The sequence below is a fragment of the Magnolia sinica genome, chromosome 12 (genome assembly GCF_029962835.1).
Source record: "Magnolia sinica isolate HGM2019 chromosome 12, MsV1, whole genome shotgun sequence".
NCBI classification, from domain to species: domain Eukaryota; kingdom Viridiplantae; phylum Streptophyta; class Magnoliopsida; order Magnoliales; family Magnoliaceae; genus Magnolia; species Magnolia sinica.
The window spans coordinates 9678235-9696529 of NC_080584.1; the positions used below are offsets into that span (position 1 = coordinate 9678235).

The following is an 18295-nucleotide window of genomic DNA, read 5'->3' on the forward strand; positions in this document are numbered from 1 at the left end:
GAAGATCGCTTAGGACCATATAAGCTCTTGGAGCTCATTGATTTAAATCTTGATGGTACTAACATATTGAGAGCTAGCATTATTTGTTTCAGAAGCCCCTTAGAATTTTCATACCCTATCCAGACCCGACCTATGAGATTAATGCGTCAAGTCAGGTATAGAAGACCCACACCCGACCCACTAAATAAATGCGTTGGAGTTTTAAAGCTTGGAACCAATATAGACCTGACCCCAAATGTAATGGGTTGGTATGGGACCAAAGTTCTGATCCGATTATTGCATAGGTTGGGTCTAGGACCCCTTTAGCCGACCCATTTGCACCCTTACATACAGTGGCCTGTGTGAGGAATGGACCAGTTTGATTTTTGCCAAGGACACATTCAAGGTAGGGCCTTCATAAAAAATAAAAATTAAAAAAAAAATCCTAATCTTGCACACCTGTGCTATGTTCACATTCAGTGCACCATTTTAGCACTTTACATTCACGTCCTGTTGAATACATAGCATCTGCTGTCTTTTTCCAAACCATCTTTTTTGTTCATCCACATTGACCCTTATGATGCATGGAGCAGCTTGATTTTTGCCCAGGGCATGTTCAAGTTTGGGCACTTTTGATGAATGTCCCTGATATTGCACACTTATGCTATGTTCTCATTCTGAAAAACACTTAATTTAGCAATTTTAAATATTAAATATGGACACCAAACATAATATTGCAACTTGCATATGCCTGATTCTGGTGCATAGATTTAACTAGTCATGGTTATGAACCATCAAATGTGTAATAGCAGGTGTTAATCTATTCCAAAATCATATTCAAATATCATAAGAAGAAATAAAGAGGGGCATTGTCCTATCTTGCATTTGGATGCTCTATTGAATCAAATTGCAAGAATTACTACTTCAGTGAGGTTGAATGATCAAATTCCATCACGTTCCTCTATACTCGTATAGAGGTAGTGTGGCCTCTAAATTACAATTAAGTTACTTTCAAGTTGAACTTGAAAGTAATGTAAATGCAATTTGAGTACTACTTCCTCATTCTGAATATCAAGGTAACTGAAGTTTGGTCATTTCTTCTCTACTAAACTAATTATTGCAATTCAATTCAACAGGACATCCAAATTCACCCTTACTGATATAATGAATTGTTTGGTCACTAGAGAAATAAAGATGAAAATAGCAAACTTTGTGCATCTTTTGGACATACAGTTGCAATCCTTGTGTAATCCAAGAGGGAAGGCCTCCTGATAATTGATTGTATGATAAATCTCTGCCGACACAACATATATGAAAATGAATTAACATAGATTTAGTGCAAGTTAGTAACAGAGCCAGAACCAACCAAATATGTTAGATAAAAGATTAGCCTTTCATTAGAACAAAATGATTCATTTACTTGTCCAAGCGGAACATTAAGATTGACATAATGAATCAATCGAATATTCACAACTCAAACAATAAAAGAGAAGAAACAAAGATATACAAGCAATCCTGGACAATATCTAAGGATGCATTTGGTTGTACAATTGAATCGAATTACAATAATCAGTCCAATAGAAAGGAAATGGCCACATTGTACCTGTCATGGTATGTATATTTGGAAGTGACCCTTAAATTTGGAGCTGATTCTCTCAACATGAACGCCATATATGGTAATAGTAGTTTGGCGATTTCCACCATATTGAGCTAATTATTGCAATTGAACTCAATAACATATCCAAAGGCATCCAAGTGGGAAAAATGCAATCTTGATTATGATTCAGTACAATTACATCAAATGAACTTACATGTTCTGGAGCGACGAGCTTTTATTAGAAGGAAGGTTACCAAACAGGCTATTGTTTCCAAGAAACCTGCCGATTGAGACAACCAAAAACAAAAGAAAATGCAAACATCAAATAACATTTAAAAGTTGTTATATTTCATAATATGAGAATGAGAAAGAAGGAAAATTGAAAGGAGAAATACTAGGATCAGCACTAAAGCAGCTTAGCATAGAAGATGTTTGACTCTTACAAGGAAGAAAGGGAATTCATATTGAAGAGCGAGCTTGGAATTTCACCAGTTAAATTGTTAAAGCTCAAATCCCTAAAAAAACTAAAACGAAAGATTAACGTAATAACAGAAAAAATGACTCATGTACCTCTTCGGGGCATTTGGGCCCAAAATGGACTCGGACCTCATTTTTAGGGTGGTGTTCTAGTCCTCAGCCTAGACCCATTGGCAGGCCCAAAGAATAAATAAGCTGGCCGACACCTATATATTATAATATTTTCTGTTGTGCCCAGCATCAGCCAATACCCAGGCTTATTCGTGGTTTTCATGGGGAGGCTTAGGCCTATAATTCATGTCAAAAAAATAAACAAGGTGGGCTGCGCTGATCGTAGTATGACCCAACCAGGGCCATCAATGGGTCGGGCCAGCCCGTGGGCTTTTGGCCTTGGCAGGTGGTTGTTGTTATTGTTGCTATTATTATTATTATTTGGACAAGGTCTGGTTTTGTGCTAGCCTAGTGATTTTTAGGTTGAGATTAAGTAGCATGAAGCCCAGCCCAGCCTGCCCATTGACAGCCCTTTTTTGTTTTTTTGGAAAGAAATTATTTATTGCTGAATGAATAGACTACAGACATTCGGGAGAGAATCCGCAAAAAAGCCGGGGCTTTGCCTATCATATGACTCCTGTACAAAACCCAACCACAAGCTAAAAAGAAAGAAGCGGAAGATAAGACAACAGCCATAAGAATGAGACTCAGCCCTTCATCTTTTTACGAGTTTTCCTTCTGAACATGCCCACTCCTGCATTGTCTAGAGCCATTAACCCTCTTATATATCTAGAAAGCTCAACACGACTACTATAAATCCTGTTTGGGAAACCATCACTAGCCATTTAGGCTAGGCCCATTGACAGCCCTAGGCCCAACCCTTGCTCAAACATAGGAGATTGTGATGTGAAAAACTTACAGATGCTGTAATGATCGGTACTCTCCAATGTCGAATGGAATTCTATCTGAAATCTTACTGTTTTTCACGATTCTCCAAAAAAAAAAAAAATTATTTCGATTATATCCCAAAAACAAGAACAACAACGATAAATTAGAAAATTAGCATTAATACATATATAGGTATCATGGTTACTTACAAAGTGGTTAAGTTCCTCATTCCCTTGATAAATGCCAAAGATGAGCTTCTGCTCGTTATTTCACCAATTTGCCTGTGCGATCATTGAATAGTCAATTTAAACAAATGCAGTAAGTTATCAAGGAAAACTGGAAAGAAAGGTGTGGACCTTGGAAGAAACACATACTTACAAATCAGTTAGAGATGCTAAACTGGAAAGACTGGAAGGTATCGGACCTTGGAAAGCATTTCCATGCAGTTTCCTACATAAGCATTCTCTAGTTAAAATTCTCAAGCAAACGATGAATCAACATTGTCAAGGAAAACTAAATGGGCCAGTCATGAGCCTGATTTATAGGTGACATGGTCCGTTCTGGTTGAAATGACGACAGGTGAGGGCAGCTGCGGGGTGACGGAAAACACCAACAAATCAGCATTGCAACGTTTGCACCTGTGATACCAAAGGGGATAACTGGCTATCCTGCAAGTGTCTCTGTAACAGATGGTCAAGGCACAGTTATTGGCAGACCCAAAAGCAACTCAGCAAGGCTTTACATGACACAACCCATCAACAATGGCACGACGACATTGCTAGAATTTCAGGAAGAAGAGAACAACCTTCCATTAACGTCAAAATTCATTCAAAATCAACTCTAACAATATAGAGATTACACCCATTTATAGAGTTCTAATCCTACTGCCTCTTTCCACCCTAATGAGATAAGAATCTATTGATTGTATAAAACAAAGATAACTACAAGGGACTTGTACCAAGATGTGCTTCAAGTAGGACACTAATCATGGATGATCTGGAGTAGGTCCCACCGGGTAGGACTGATATAAAAGGCAGGCATGATCCAGCTGCATCAGTAGGGCTGCTTGTTGCATGGTTCTAAATATAATCTAATATCTAGTCAACTTCAGCTTAGCATTAGTGGAGAAAAATACAGGCCATTGGGAGAATCACTCTCAGAAACTAAAACAAGTCAGAACAAGTCAGGGCAGGTTATACTAGTTTCAATTCTCTGGATGACTCCCAATCCAAAACAAAATTTAAAATCATGGTTGGCGGCTCCGGGACTGAATTTTAGATCTGACAAGTCAACTACCCAATCCCAGACCCAGGTCTAACAACTTTCCTTATTGAGGCCCGGCCTGAGCCACGGTCCAGGGCAAGGCCGAACTTTCACCCGCCCAATGTATAACCGGTTTGATTACAACCCTAACCAATAAATAAGAAAGGATTCAATTGAGGAAAGAAAAAGAGCAAATCTTATTATATTAGCTTACAAAATTTTAAGCTTGGTCCAATTCCCCGTGAAGTCAGGTATCGTGCCATTGAGCTCATTATCAAAGGCCCACCTGAAATCGCAGCGTACTTTACAATGTAAAAAAATTAATAAAAAAAAAAAAAAAAAATCAGGTTGACGATAAGTTCATTGCTTGGAAGGAAATCAAGAGGAAAAGAAAAAAGACTTACAGTCTCTCCAAGTTTACTAGATTGGCAAATGTTGAAGGAATTGGACCACTCACACCAATACTGTCCATGTTACTGTTGAAGTTTACATCAACAAAATGGTTGGAAATTGATCACCCAAGGCGCAAATAGTGCTTGGCATGACAGAAAAAAATAAAATAAAAAATGATAGTCAATAGTATATAACAGATTATTAGTGTATAGTGGACCTAGCTACCACCATCAGATCAGACTACTATGGTCATCCGACAGTTGGACCCAACAATGGTAATCTTGGTTCATATAGTCCATTTGTTTCGTATGGTTCATTTGCTTCACATCTAGTAAACTTCAAGAAGGTAGCTTAAACAAGCTAATTGATCATTTATGGAATCAATTTTCAGTGGTTGGTGGGCCTGACTGTTAGATCATTAAGATCTGATTTGATTGTGATCATTTAACTATACACAGTTCCATGTTGATGGTCAGGCTCTTCTGTGATGTGTCGGAGCTTCCTCGGGGCATTCGTGGGGCCCTCTTCCTTGACGGTGTGGACCTGGGGATCATTTGAAAGGGCTGATGACCTACCTTTCAGTTTTCGTTTGCTTTGTTTTGGGGTATATGATAGGCGGGCCGTGGTATTTTTGAGGCTAGGGCTGCCCGAATGTAACATGTGATGTATAGTTTTGAATAAAAAATTTCTTTTGTTTAATTAATAAATTAATAAAACATGTGTATTAAGTGAGAAAGCATATTTGTGAGGTAATACCTATTTGGAACTCTATATATGGAGACCCATGGGATCTCATGCCTAAGACTTAGACCCTCCTATGAGAAGATGGGGTGATCAATCCTTGGGAGGCTGAAGCTCTTGAAAAAGAGTTGTGGTAAAAGATTCAAAGTGTAGAAGTTCTTCCCCTTATAATTTCTTCTTCTTCCTATTTGTGAATCGAAATTATGTTTTTAAATTAGCTTTAGCCTTGTTTGAATTAATTGTATCCAATCTTGTACACGTTTGAACGTGTGAAGCATGAGTGAAAACCCGATATGTACTGAACAATTACATGGCTAAAATAACTTTCTTTTGCAGACAATGTGGACCGCCTTGTTTTCTGATGTCTTCAATCTATACATGAAACAGGGGTCTCAATCGATCAACCAATCCGATCAATTGATCGAGTGAGCAACGAATTTTACAAGATTGATCTCTAGATACTCTTGGATAAGTTAGATTGATCGAACTCTCAACTCAACCAATCAACATAATTCAGAAAAATCATCTAAACTCTCTGGATAACTTTGAGCATATTCGATTGATCGAGCATGAGAGCATGATTAATTGAGGGTGTGCTCGATCGGTGTTAATTTATTGATACTTAGATTGATAGCACGCATAGTTTTGCGTAATTGCACAAAATGTTTCTTATTCCGATTGTTATATTTGGGTATAATGCGGGATTAAGGCATCATGAAGGGAGCTAAAACATTTCTAAGAGGGTTTAGAAGGGAAGCTAGGGTTTTTTTGAAGGGTTTTGCATTTGTAAGTAAAATCCATCTCTTATAATTCATTTTTCATAGTGGGTTTATTGTTGCTTTGTGCCGTGGTTTTTTTCTGCAGGGATTTTTCACGTAAAACCAGGTGTACTTGTGCATGCTTCATTGAATTTATCTTTCATATGTTTGATTTGAATTCGAACTTTACTTCCCCGCCTTCCCAACAAGTGGTTTCAGAGCTATACGTTAGGATTTGAGAATGAATTAGAGATATGACGATGAGGGGGATCTTTCTACCTTTCAGGAAGCACTGGATCATTTGGATGCTGAGAAGTGGATGGGGCGATGCAAGATGAGATAGACTCTTTATACAAGAATGAGATGTGGGAGCTGATGGAGCTTCCCATTAGGTTTAAAGTGATTGGTTCTAAGTGAATTTATAGAAAGAAACAGAATAGATAAAGGCGAGATTGGTTACAAATGGGTATGCTTAGAGAGAAGTTATTTACTTCTGTGAGATCTTCGCGTCAATTGTTAAGTAGATATCTATTAGATTTGTGTTAACGTTGGTTATTTATTTATTTATTTATTTTTATTTTTTTAAGGGGGGTGCTTTCATTCATATATCAAAAAGATGTACAGAGGATGAAAAGAGGCACCCAAGATTCGGGCCCTCCCCAACAAAAGGAGGGAGAGCCTATCGTAAGGGGCTAGACGACGAAAAACAAAACAAAAAAAAATGAACCCCAGGGCCGGCCGGAGCGCAAGCCAAAAAGAAAAGCTAGGAGCTAGGACCCTCTCCTAATAGTGCCAAGGCCCATCCTATCAAGAAAGAGGAGGCCGCTGGGGGTGCGCGGGAGATTGGTGTAGCTAAGAAATAAAGCCGATCTTTAGGATAAGCTCCCCATTCTGGCTAAAGCATCCACCAGTCCATTCCCTTCTCTAGGGATATGCACAAACTTTACATTTCCTCCTCCACATAGAGTGTAGATCCTGGCAATCCAACACTTCCACTTCCAACCCAGGTTGGACCGACCCAAAAGGAAGTTCACCACGAGCAGGGAATCTGATTCAACAATAATATTAGAGTACCCCAAGCGCAGGCAATGCATCATCCCATCATGGATAACTCGGACTTCTGCTCGAGTGTTTGAGGCGACGCCATAGCCTTCATGGAACCAGAGCAGAAATCTCCCTTCTACCTTCTATATACTCCACTGCCCCCCACCTCACCAGGGTTGCCCCTAGAAGATCCATCGATGTTCAATTTAAACCAGCCCTTAGGAGGCCTTCTCCAACAAACCACCTGGGATGGGCTTCTCGGCCTAGGCTCCTTCGCAATCCCCAGAGCTTCAAGGCCAGTGCTGACCGAATCATTTCGGGAGCGAGGAGAACCCCATCATAAAGATAGGAAGCGAACCCAACCCCGAATGCGGGAAATCACCACGTTCACTTTCATCAGCTTCCCCTCGAACTTGGCTTCACTTCTACCCCTCCATATCTCCCATAGAATAAAATAGGGCCACAACTTCTTGTACAGAGGGGGCGGCCCGCGAGAAGAGCAGAAATTCCACCAGTGGTTCAGCCAATCCTTGACCGAAGAAAACGTGCAAAGTTGGACGTTAAAAATCTGATCGTAGAAGGACCAAACCTCCTTCGCCAGGCTACAGTTCAAAAACAGGTGGACGTACGTTTCCTGGGCAGGAATCTGCGAGTGGATGGTGGCGTCAAGACAGCAACTGCACTTGGAAGCAATGCTGACTCCCCGAACCTGGATGCTTTCATCTAACAGGAGTGTTCTGAGAATGATTCTCCATACAAGAAGAGAAATCTTCGGTGGAACTCTGACGTTCCAGATCTTCTCACCCCAATCCAACCTCTGAGCCGCCGTTTTGCAGATGTTCCATGCAGACGCAACTGTAAATGTTCTTAACTTCCTAGCCGGCCAGAACGGCTGATCATGCCCCGTCGACAGACAGACTCCGCTGTTGAATATGGAGTCTAATACGTGCTGGGGGAGGATATTGAGAACAACTGACGGTGTCAACGGTCCAGAATTGCGGAGAAAGTCTCTGATTTTTAGGTTCTCCAAGAGCGGACTGAGAGGGGAAGACGTCCTATGCAACAACAGGCCCATACCTGACTAGTTTACTCGCCAAATGTTCTGCTCTCCATTGCCAATTTGCACAGCCAGAAGACCTTCCGAATTCTATTCCATAACGGAGAGACCGGGAAAACTGTTTGAGTGTGGCCCCTGTTCCTCAAATCCTACTCGTATCTAGACTTTATGAAGGATGCCCAAATCCCTTTCTGAGAGTTGAATCTAACTTCCCACGCCACTTTGAGCCAGAACACAACCTTGACGTCGACCAATCTTCTAATTCCCAAACCGCCTTCCTCTTTTGGGGCCGAGATATATTTTCCAACTCCTCCAGTGGAGCTTCTTCCTGCCTTCAGACCAGCCCCAAAGAAAATCAGCAAATCTACTTTTCAGAGTTTTAAGGACCCCCGCTAGAACGTGAGTCGCAGCCAAGGTATGCATCGGGATGCTGGATAGGACGTGTCTGACTAGAGTTGCTCTACTTGTCATAGAAAGGCAGCAGGCTTTCCATCTCTTGATACGGCTCTCCACCCTCTCAATCAACCTCTGGAACTCTATATTTCTTCGCTTGCCTGCTGCAATCGGAACCCCCAAATAGGTAATGCTTTGTGTTAACGTTGGTTGCCCAATACAATTTGGAATTGGAACGAATGGATGAGAAGATTGTTTTCCTATATGGGGAACTGGAAGAGCATATCTACATGAAGCAACCATAGGGGTTTGAAGTGTAAGGGATAGAGAATAAGGCTTCTAAGTTGTGGAGGTCGTTGTACGGCCTAAAACAATTGCCTAAGCAATGGTATAAAAGGTTTGATTCTTTCATGGCGAGTTGACAGTTTACCAGAAGTGAATATGATCATTGTATTTACTTCAATGCACTAAGTGATGGGGAGTTCATCTTACTGGTATTATATATTGATGACATGCATATCACTAACCAAAGCATGTTTAAGATCAACATATTGAAGACTCAATTATCAAGGACATTTAAAATAAGAGATATGGGGCTACAAGGAGGATTCTCGGCATTGACATACATAAAGATAGAAAAATGAGCAGGTTACAGTTGTCTCAAGCAGAATACCTTGGGAAGGTGTTAGTGAAACTTGTGATGTACAAGGCTAAACCAGTTACTAAACCAATGTTGCTAATTTTCGACTTTCTTCAGGGTAAGGTCACATTACAGATGAAGAAAAGCAGTTTATATCCCGTGTACCTTACTCGAGCTTGGTTGACAACTTGATGTATGCCATGGTCTCTATAAGACTGGATATTTCAAATGTAGTAAGTATTGTGAGTAAATATATGTCAAACCCCAACAAGCGACATTGGGAGGCCGTCAAATGGCTACTTTGGTATCTCAAGGTACATCGAACTATGTTTTGATATTCAAAAAATCAAAGAGAAAGCTAGTATGTTATGTGGACATTGATTATACAGGAAATGTGGACAACATAAGGTCAACTACCAGTTAATCGTTTGTATTAGTGGGTAAAGAGATCAATTGGATGTCAAAGCTTCAGTCTATAATTACTCTTCCCACAACCGAAGCTAAGTTTATGGCAGTGACAGAGGCTTTCAAAGAAGATACTTGGTTAAGTGGAATGATGAATGAGTTGGATCTTTAGCAGGAAGCCGTGCCGATTAATTGTGACAGAGAAAGTGCGATCAACTTGGTAAAGAATTTAGTTTACCATTCTAGAACTAAATATATTGATGTTCGTCATTATTTTATCTGACAGGTGCTTGAGAAAGGCGATGTTACTCTCAAGAAAATCCACATGAGCATGAATTCGTCGAATATGCTTATAAATGTGATTCTCACAGAGAAGTTCAAATTTTGTTTGACTTCTCTAAGTATGGAAAATGTTTGATGAAGACGAAGTGTTCAGGAAAAGTGACAGCAATGATGAATCTATGATAGAAATGATTAGAGATGTAGCTTGGAGTTGTGGTTCATGATAATTGAAGCCATGGTGGAGATTGTTGTTTGATGTCTTCAATCTGTACATGAATAAGGGTCTCGATCGATCGACCAGTTTGATCGATTAATCTAATGAGCCTTGGATTTTATAAGATTGGTCCATGGACACTTTTAGACAAGTTTGATCAATCAAACTCTCGGCTCGATTGATCAACATAATTTAGAAAATTCATGTAAACTCTCTAAACAATTTTGAGCATAGTTTGATGGAACTCGATCGATGTCAATTGATTGATCCTTCAATTAACGACACATGCAGTTTTGCATAATTGCGCAAATTGTTTCATATTTCGGTTGTCATACTATAAATATGGGTATAATACAAGATTAGGGCATCATAAAGGGAGCTAAAATGTTTCTAAGAGGGTTTAGAAGGCAAGATAGGGTTTTCTGCAGGGTTTCACATATGTAAGTAAGATCCATCTTTCGTAATTCGTTTTTCATAGTGGATTTATTCTCGATTTGTGTTGTGGTTTTTTCTCCCAAGAATTTTTCCACCTAAAATCGTGTGTACTTGTGCATGCTTTCTTATGTTCATCTGTGGAATTTTTCCCAAGATGTATTATGCACTAGATTAAAGATATGATTAAGAACTTACAATTCTTGCAGAATTATCAAATTTCCCATCTGTGGAGGGAGTGACCCACTGAAACTATTAGTACCCAAGCCCCTGCAAAAGAATGAAAAATCAAAATAATTTAACCAAGATGATAAATGCAAAGTCAAACAACTAAAAAATGCCATGTAATCCCAGTGGTTTTAACTATCAGATGAAGCTAAGTTAACTCCTCTGGGTAGGCTCAACTACGGTCTTGAATGATTCGAGTCAACGCCCATTTTAGGTATTTTAAGTGGCCTATTTTTAGGCTTTGACTCATTCCAGACATGACAACTCAGTTTTGATCTAGAACTAAGTCACATTCCAAAACTAGACACAACATATATGCCGATGAATTTAGAATAATGAAAAGAGCATTTTTCATAGTTCACGATCAACTCAAAAAATCAATGGTCAATTTCATTTTTGAAAGATGGTTACACCACCATAGCTCATTTATAATCACATCAAGAAGATGGAGGTCCAACCATTGGACCATCTCCACATGTGGCTCAAAGGAACCACACATGCTAACGATCTTGAGTTGCAACACTAGGAAAACAAATTCCATTGCAATCACCTACTATTGAAGTGATGGTTTAGCATGTGCAAACTAAATAATAGTGTGATTATTGTGATTGGCAAGTTGTTGGGTCTAGAGTGGCGGCCCCCACATATGTGTGTGACACGTAAGGGAAACAGATTGGCTACTCCCCTTGCCACCAGCCCGGTGGCTATTGGTCGGTGCTCTGTGGGCCCCATCATGTATGTGTTTCATCCATTTTTACCGATCATTTTAGGGCTTGATCCCAAAAATGAGAGGGATATAAATCTTAGGTGGACCACACCACAGGAAAACAATAGTGATTTGATATCCACCATTAAAATCCTCCTAAGGCCCACTGTACTGTTTGTTTGACATTAATCTGTTGATTAGGTCATACGGACCCAGATGAATGGAAAAAAACAAAGATCAGCTTGATTCAAAACTTTTATGGCCCTCAAAAAGTTTCTAATGGTCGACATTCTTTCAACATTATTTCCTGTAATGTGGTCCACTTGAGATTGGGATATACCTCGTTTTTGGTCTCATACCATAAAATGATCTAGAAAAATAGATGGACGACATGGATGAAATACATACATCATGGTGGGGCCCACAGAGCACCAACCACCAGCCATTGGCTAGTGGCAGGGGGAGTACAGCCAATCCATTTCCTCGTTTGATCATGATTAGATGGTTATAATAACTACTTGGCTAGTGTACCACACACCACCGACCTGACTAGTGTGGGTACATGTCATTCGAAGACGAGCATTGACGCTGCTCAATCTCCGAGTTGTATGAACAATTCAAAGGAGATCAAAGTTACATGGGCCCGCAATGATGTATTTATTATATCCACATCTTTCATCCATTTGGTGAGATTATTTTAGAGCATGAGCCCATAAATTAATCATATCCAAAGCTCAAGTGGACAACACCACAAATAGCAGTGGGGACAATGATTCTCATCGTTAAAACATTCGTAGGGCCAACCATAACATTTATTTTCCATTTAATCAGTTAATAAGGTCTATAGACCTGGATGAAGAGGGAAAACAAATATCATATTGAACCAAAACTTTTGTCACCCCCAAAAGGTTGTAAATGGTAGATGTTCAATCCCCCCACTGCTTTTTGCAGTGTGGTCCACTTGATCTTTGGATCTATCTTATTTTTTGGCTCAAGCCTTACAACGAGTTTGCCAAATGGATAGATGGTTTGGATATAACATATACCTCATGATGGGACCCACAAAACTAGATGACGTCAACACACCAGCCAGGTCGGTGGTGTGTGGTACACCAGCCAATCCACTTCCAACTAGGGCTATACATCAAGCCAAGTCGAGTCGAGGTGGGCCAAGCTTGGCTTGACTCGTTCGTTCTCTCCTCGAGCTTACCGTTGGAGCTTGGCTTGTTTGCCAAACCTTTCAAGTCAAGCTCGAGGTAAGCTAGTGGATCGAGTCGAGGCGAGCTTACCTCGAGTCGAGTCTAACATGCTCCCAACCCGACGAAACCCAATACCCAACATGCACCCGACTTAACCCAGCAACCCAACCCAATCGACACCCGACTCAACCTAGCCACCCGACCCAATTGACCCAACCCACACCTGACCCAACTCCCAAATCAAATATTCACTTTATATATATATATATATATATATATATAATATTTAACTTTTTTTATTTTTAAATATAATATATTATACATAATATAATATATAATCGAGCCGAGCCGAGCTCAAGTTCGAGCTTAGAGCCGAGCCGAGTTCAAGTTGAGTCGAGTCAAGATCCACTATGATCGAATTCGGCTCGTTTTCAAAACGAGTTGGGTCACATGAAGCTTGGATTGGCTCAAGTCGTCGTTTGAGCTGAGTCAAGCTAAGCTAGATCAAGTCGAGTAAGCTTTTCAAGCTAGCTTGGCTGGTGTACAACCCTACTTGCACCAAAAATTACTGTCAATGATTACACTAGACCAATGAACAACTCCTTACAATTATCACAGCCAGGATCAAACTTTAATTAATTAAAAGTTAAATGACTAAGTTAAGAAATAAACGATATCTTACAAGTTGGTTAGATTTCTAAGATTTCCAAGTTCCTTTGGGATGCCTCCAGACAACAAATTGGTACTAACACTCCTGAAAAAACAAGATCAATATGAATGTTAATGACATAGATCACAAGATTCACAACAAGCAATGAATTAGAAACAACTTCATTCCATTAGTTGCATTAATTTGGGCACCTTCATCATGGGTCCCACATAGAGAGATGGTTTGATGATTGGAATCGTTTATATTTTTAGGTGCCACACTACCACTAATGGGAAGGACCCAATAATTACACTAAAAGTAGATCATAACGATTTTGTGCAGTATAACATTCACAATTGAAAGTTATCCTTTCAACCATCCATATTCATCTGTTCACAACTCCACATCGACATATGATAGTTATCCATTTAGCATAACTAACGGGCCATTGCCCATCCACAACAGTTATAACAAGAGGGATAGTTTTGATTATCCATTAACTTCAAGGAAAAGTCAGGTAAGAAATGTTGGTAGTTGTTTTTTTAAGTAACACATTTTATCGGCTCATTAAATAGATTCAATGGTATTTCCATAAATATGGAAACCTAAGTGGTCTTAGTTTACTTGAAAATGATATTTCTTTTTATTTTTCTTAATTATATCCTATATGAGTTTTATCCTTAGGTAGACACCCCGGTCCAAATGAGATTGAACTACCCCGAGCTTCAGCCAGGCTTTAATTAAACTCTTTGGGCAACCTAGGAACTATTGAAAATGCAAACCGATAAGATGGAGAGGACCCTTGGCGCATCCTAGAAACAAACAATTATCTTGATAGGCAAATTTGGAACCTAACAAATCATATCCTAGCCGATTATTCAGACTCTCCACATGAATAGAACTGTTGCCTGACTCCTACTAAAGTAATATCATAAAGGGGTGTCACGTCACCATTGGCCTATGGCAATCTGATGGCTCATGCAACTCATTTTTTCTGCCTAATCCCTACATACACAATCATTGATGAGAGAGGTGGAAATGTCACCATTGATCGTTCACAAACCGATGGTTGAGGTCTATAAATCCTGCGCATGTAGCAACTACCATTTTAGGGGTATAGAGATAGAAAGAATGGAGAAAGGGCGAAGAAAGTCAAGGAGAGAGAATATAGGGTCAGCCCAGGGTCCAAGGCACCCTGAAGATTTTCGACATGCTAAGGTGTTGGTTCACTCTAGAGGTCGATCCAAGGAATAACTACTGAAGAAGCCAGTGAAGTCAAGAGTAGGGTTAGAATCAAAGATATACAACTATATCTTTTGTATGTAAAAAATAATAATAATAATACTAAATAATAAATAGAGGGTCTTTAAACTCCCTTTTTCTTACTTACCTCTCAAATAACCCAAATTGTATGCCATTTTACACATCCTAATCACATTAATAATAACTATCTTTATTTTATTTTTGTTATCATTCTTCTCTGCTTTCTTTTACTTTATTTGCCTACCTAAAGCCTTAAACTCTGTGAGGGAAGGATAGGATTGCATTCCATTTCAATTACTGCATTTTATTTAATTTTGCCTATCTCGAGCCACTTGGTTCTATGCGGTGTTCAAAATATCGGTATCACATTACGTATTACATCCTCAAGACACAAATATGTATTGGTTATTATACAGGATATATCGTTTGTATTGAGTAATTTATCGCACTTTTTGGGAAACATGAGGAAACTTAGGCTTATATTTTACTTGCATAGCAATGCAACTCAACCTTTTGAGTTCATATTTAGCGAGTGGGCCAATGATCACATCGAGCTACATGTTCTATTTATTGGAAGCAGCTCATCCACACTGTCTTCAAAGAAGTAAGAGACTGTATATCTCTCAACTGTAAAAGCCAAGTACATTGCAACAACTCATGCAGGCTAAGCCATTTCATTAAGCAGAATACTTGAGGAGACGCATCATCCTCAAGACTAGCCAACCATTATCTATTTTAGGATAGCTCAACAATATCGGTTATGAAATGCTTGTGCAATTGTATCATCCTCAAGACTATCCTGCCATGATGTATTTTGAGAATAGCTCAAAAATATCTCTTATAAAGAATTCTGTCTTCCATGAATATAGCAAGCACATGGACATTCATTATCACTTTATTCGAAAGCTTGTGAAAATTGAAGATATCAAGTTTAAGTATTGAAGACATGTGATCAAGTTGTTGTTGTTATTGTTGTTATTTTGTGATCAAGTTGTTGATTTTGTCACAAAGCCATTAAAATCGAACGCCTTCTACAACTTGAGATATATATTGGGCATGACTATTCATGGAAAGTTAATTAAATTTAATGGAGAATGGTAAGAGTTTGGTGTAAATAGGACTTCCTAAGTCAGTCACTACATGGATCTCAAAGATAGATTCATCTTTAAGTAGGAAAAAGAAATCTTACACTACATAAAAAGTCCACATAATCATGGTATCTTTAAGTCTTGAATAGTAATGAAACTCAATCTTTTGAGTTCACATTTAGTGAGTAGGCTGATAACATCGAGCTACATGTTCTATATATTGGAAGCAGCATATACACGTTGTCTTCAAAAAAAAAAAAAAAAAGAGGTTATCACTCTCTCAACAACATTTCATGCAGGCTAAGACATTTAGTTAAGGAGAGATGTTTGGGAGATGTATCATCCTCAAGACTATCCAAATCATGATATATTTTGAGGAAGCTCAACAATATCTCTTACGAAATGTTTGAAGAGTTGTATTATCCTTGAGACTATCCCACCATGATCTATTTTGAGTATAGCTCGAAAATATCTCTTACGAAGAATTCTTTCTTCCATGAATGTAGCAAGCACATGGACATTCATTATTACTTTATTGGAATGTTCGTGAAAAAGTAAAGATATCAAGTTTGGGTAACAAAGACATGTGAGTTGTTGATTTTGTCACAAAACCATTAAAATTGAACACTTTCTACAGCTTGAGAAATATGTAAGGCATGACTAGCCATGGAATGTTAAATTTAAGGGAGCATGTTTGTAGTCTCGTATAAATTAGACTTCTTAAGTCCATTAATAGTGCACTCTATAGTCATTAGCCACACACAATTGTTGGTATGGAAGGAGAGTTTCCGGTTGTTGGCTTTGAAGTCTATTCAGTTGCTGACAAGCCGGATAATGATTTCGACAATACATACTAGTGGATGCTAATGAATTGAGTGCATCATGTGTACTTCAATTAAATATAATGATGTACCTCAATGTGCTTCTCCAATCTTCTCCAATCTTTTCATCATCATCATCAAATAAGCCTTATCGCAAATAATTGGGGTCAGCAACATTGATACTTTAATGTTTTTGTCATTCCACTATATCAAAACTGTATCCTCAATTAAACATAGATCCTCAAGTCTTTTTTTTTTTTTTGGGAGGATCCATGTTCACACCCCAAGTATAGGGTTGTGATATAGTAATAATCTCGGTAAGACCGAGATCGAATCCACAGGGGCTGAACCTTGTACGTAATCTGAAAGTAACTAGAATTAGAACTAGAATAAGATAAAATCTAAATTATGAGAAGGTGATGGAATAATGGTGAATTTATTAAACTAGCATCCAAAAGAGTTCAACAAAACATGAATCGAAACCAAGCAAACATCCTAATCATGCTACAAGCTTCACCTCTTAAGCCTAGCTGCGAGGTTTAACCGATCATAGACATGAGTGGTTAAAATCTCTTAATAAAATAAATTAAGTAAAAAGAAGAAGAAAAACTCGTTTAACCGGCCCACGCTCTAGGCCTTCTCTCTTGTTTCTTCCTCTCACCAGATGCCTCCACAGCTGCCCACGTCCAGATGATCCTCAAGTTCTCTCTCTCTCTCTCCTTTTATAAGAGTGTTGTAGGTCGGCTGGAAGTCAACAATGCGTGCGTAATCTTACGCACCAAGAAGCAGTGAGGCTTTTACGCAACTATTCTGCGTAGCGAAACCATCTGGTGCAACCAGTTTCAACACAAAGACAGCTTTATTGCGGGATCTGTTCCGATCAGCCTTCTTGGGCTTGGTCGGACGTCCCTTGGCAGAGGTTTGAACAGCCAGGATCATTGGTCTGATCTTGGCCATGATTGCAGAACAGCCCGGATCGTCCGGTTGCTTTGCACGTACGTTCCCTGCGTAAAGCAGGTTGCAGTGATCTCAATGGGGCTCATGATCGATGTCATCAGAGAAATCCACCCCGTCCATTAGATTCCTAGCGAAAAACCAATTGGGAATAGGTACTTTTGATCGAGTTTGGTGTGGCCCACTGTATCAACTCACCTAGCCGTCCATCTTGCATTTTTTGACGATCCACATGCGTACACATGTATGGACCAAAAAGGAAAGCTAAGAGAGGGTCTGCTCCACTCCCTGAGTCGACTGAATGGATCAAATCATCCAATGGAATGATGGATAGGGCCCACTGTAAAAACCCAATCGGAAACACGTCTGTCACTAGACGTTTTGCGCGAGAAGGAGCACTGTTTGGATGTTTTGTTCAAAAAATAGGTGGGGCCCACTTTTGATGACATTCTCGGAGATCTACTCCACTAATCATCTTCTTAGTAATGTGTAAGCTCATGGGTCAAAGTATGAAGTAGATCCGAACTCTAGGTGGGCCACACCATCCACCTGTGATGAAGTAATACCCATCGTTGAAGCAAACCTCTTCTCACGTACGTGCCTACCTGGTTCTATCTTTATTTACAGAATTGCCATCAATTCCTCAACCACCTTCCGACATCAATTATGTTAGAGTACACCGTCTAAACACTCTGAAATTTGGCGAATATCCACCGTTTTTCGTGCTCCATCGGTTCAGTTTGGATCCTGATCTCTCAAAGATGTCCAAGATGCTTTCTTAATGGTTATTGTCTGATCTTGCCCAACGGGTCACTTATACACTAATCCAAGGG

At 39.4% G+C, this 18295-nt stretch overlaps 1 protein-coding gene across 5 annotated transcripts in view; it reads right to left on the reverse strand.

Annotated features, from left to right (window-relative positions):
- Nucleotides 1–417: 417 nt before the first annotated feature.
- Nucleotides 418–18295, reverse strand: part of LOC131220891 (probable LRR receptor-like serine/threonine-protein kinase At1g56130) — a 33771-nt gene continuing 15893 nt past the window's right edge. For 2 of the 5 annotated variants that reach the window (XM_058215788.1, XM_058215787.1), the window contains exons 5-14: nt 13370–13441; nt 10753–10824; nt 4600–4671; nt 4410–4481; nt 3311–3382; nt 3142–3213; nt 2964–3035; nt 2020–2091; nt 1791–1856; nt 418–1273 (exon numbers count right to left, since the gene is read on the reverse strand). In XM_058215788.1, coding sequence (XP_058071771.1) covers nt 1090–1273; nt 1791–1856; nt 2020–2091; nt 2964–3035; nt 3142–3213; nt 3311–3382; nt 4410–4481; nt 4600–4671; nt 10753–10824; nt 13370–13441 — 826 coding nt within the window. In that variant the 3' untranslated portion in view covers nt 418–1089. The remainder of the gene's footprint in view (nt 1274–1790; nt 1857–2019; nt 2092–2963; nt 3036–3141; nt 3214–3310; nt 3383–4409; nt 4482–4599; nt 4672–10752; nt 10825–13369; nt 13442–18295) is intronic. The other 3 variants (XM_058215792.1, XM_058215791.1, XM_058215793.1) reach the window with 3 other exon arrangements.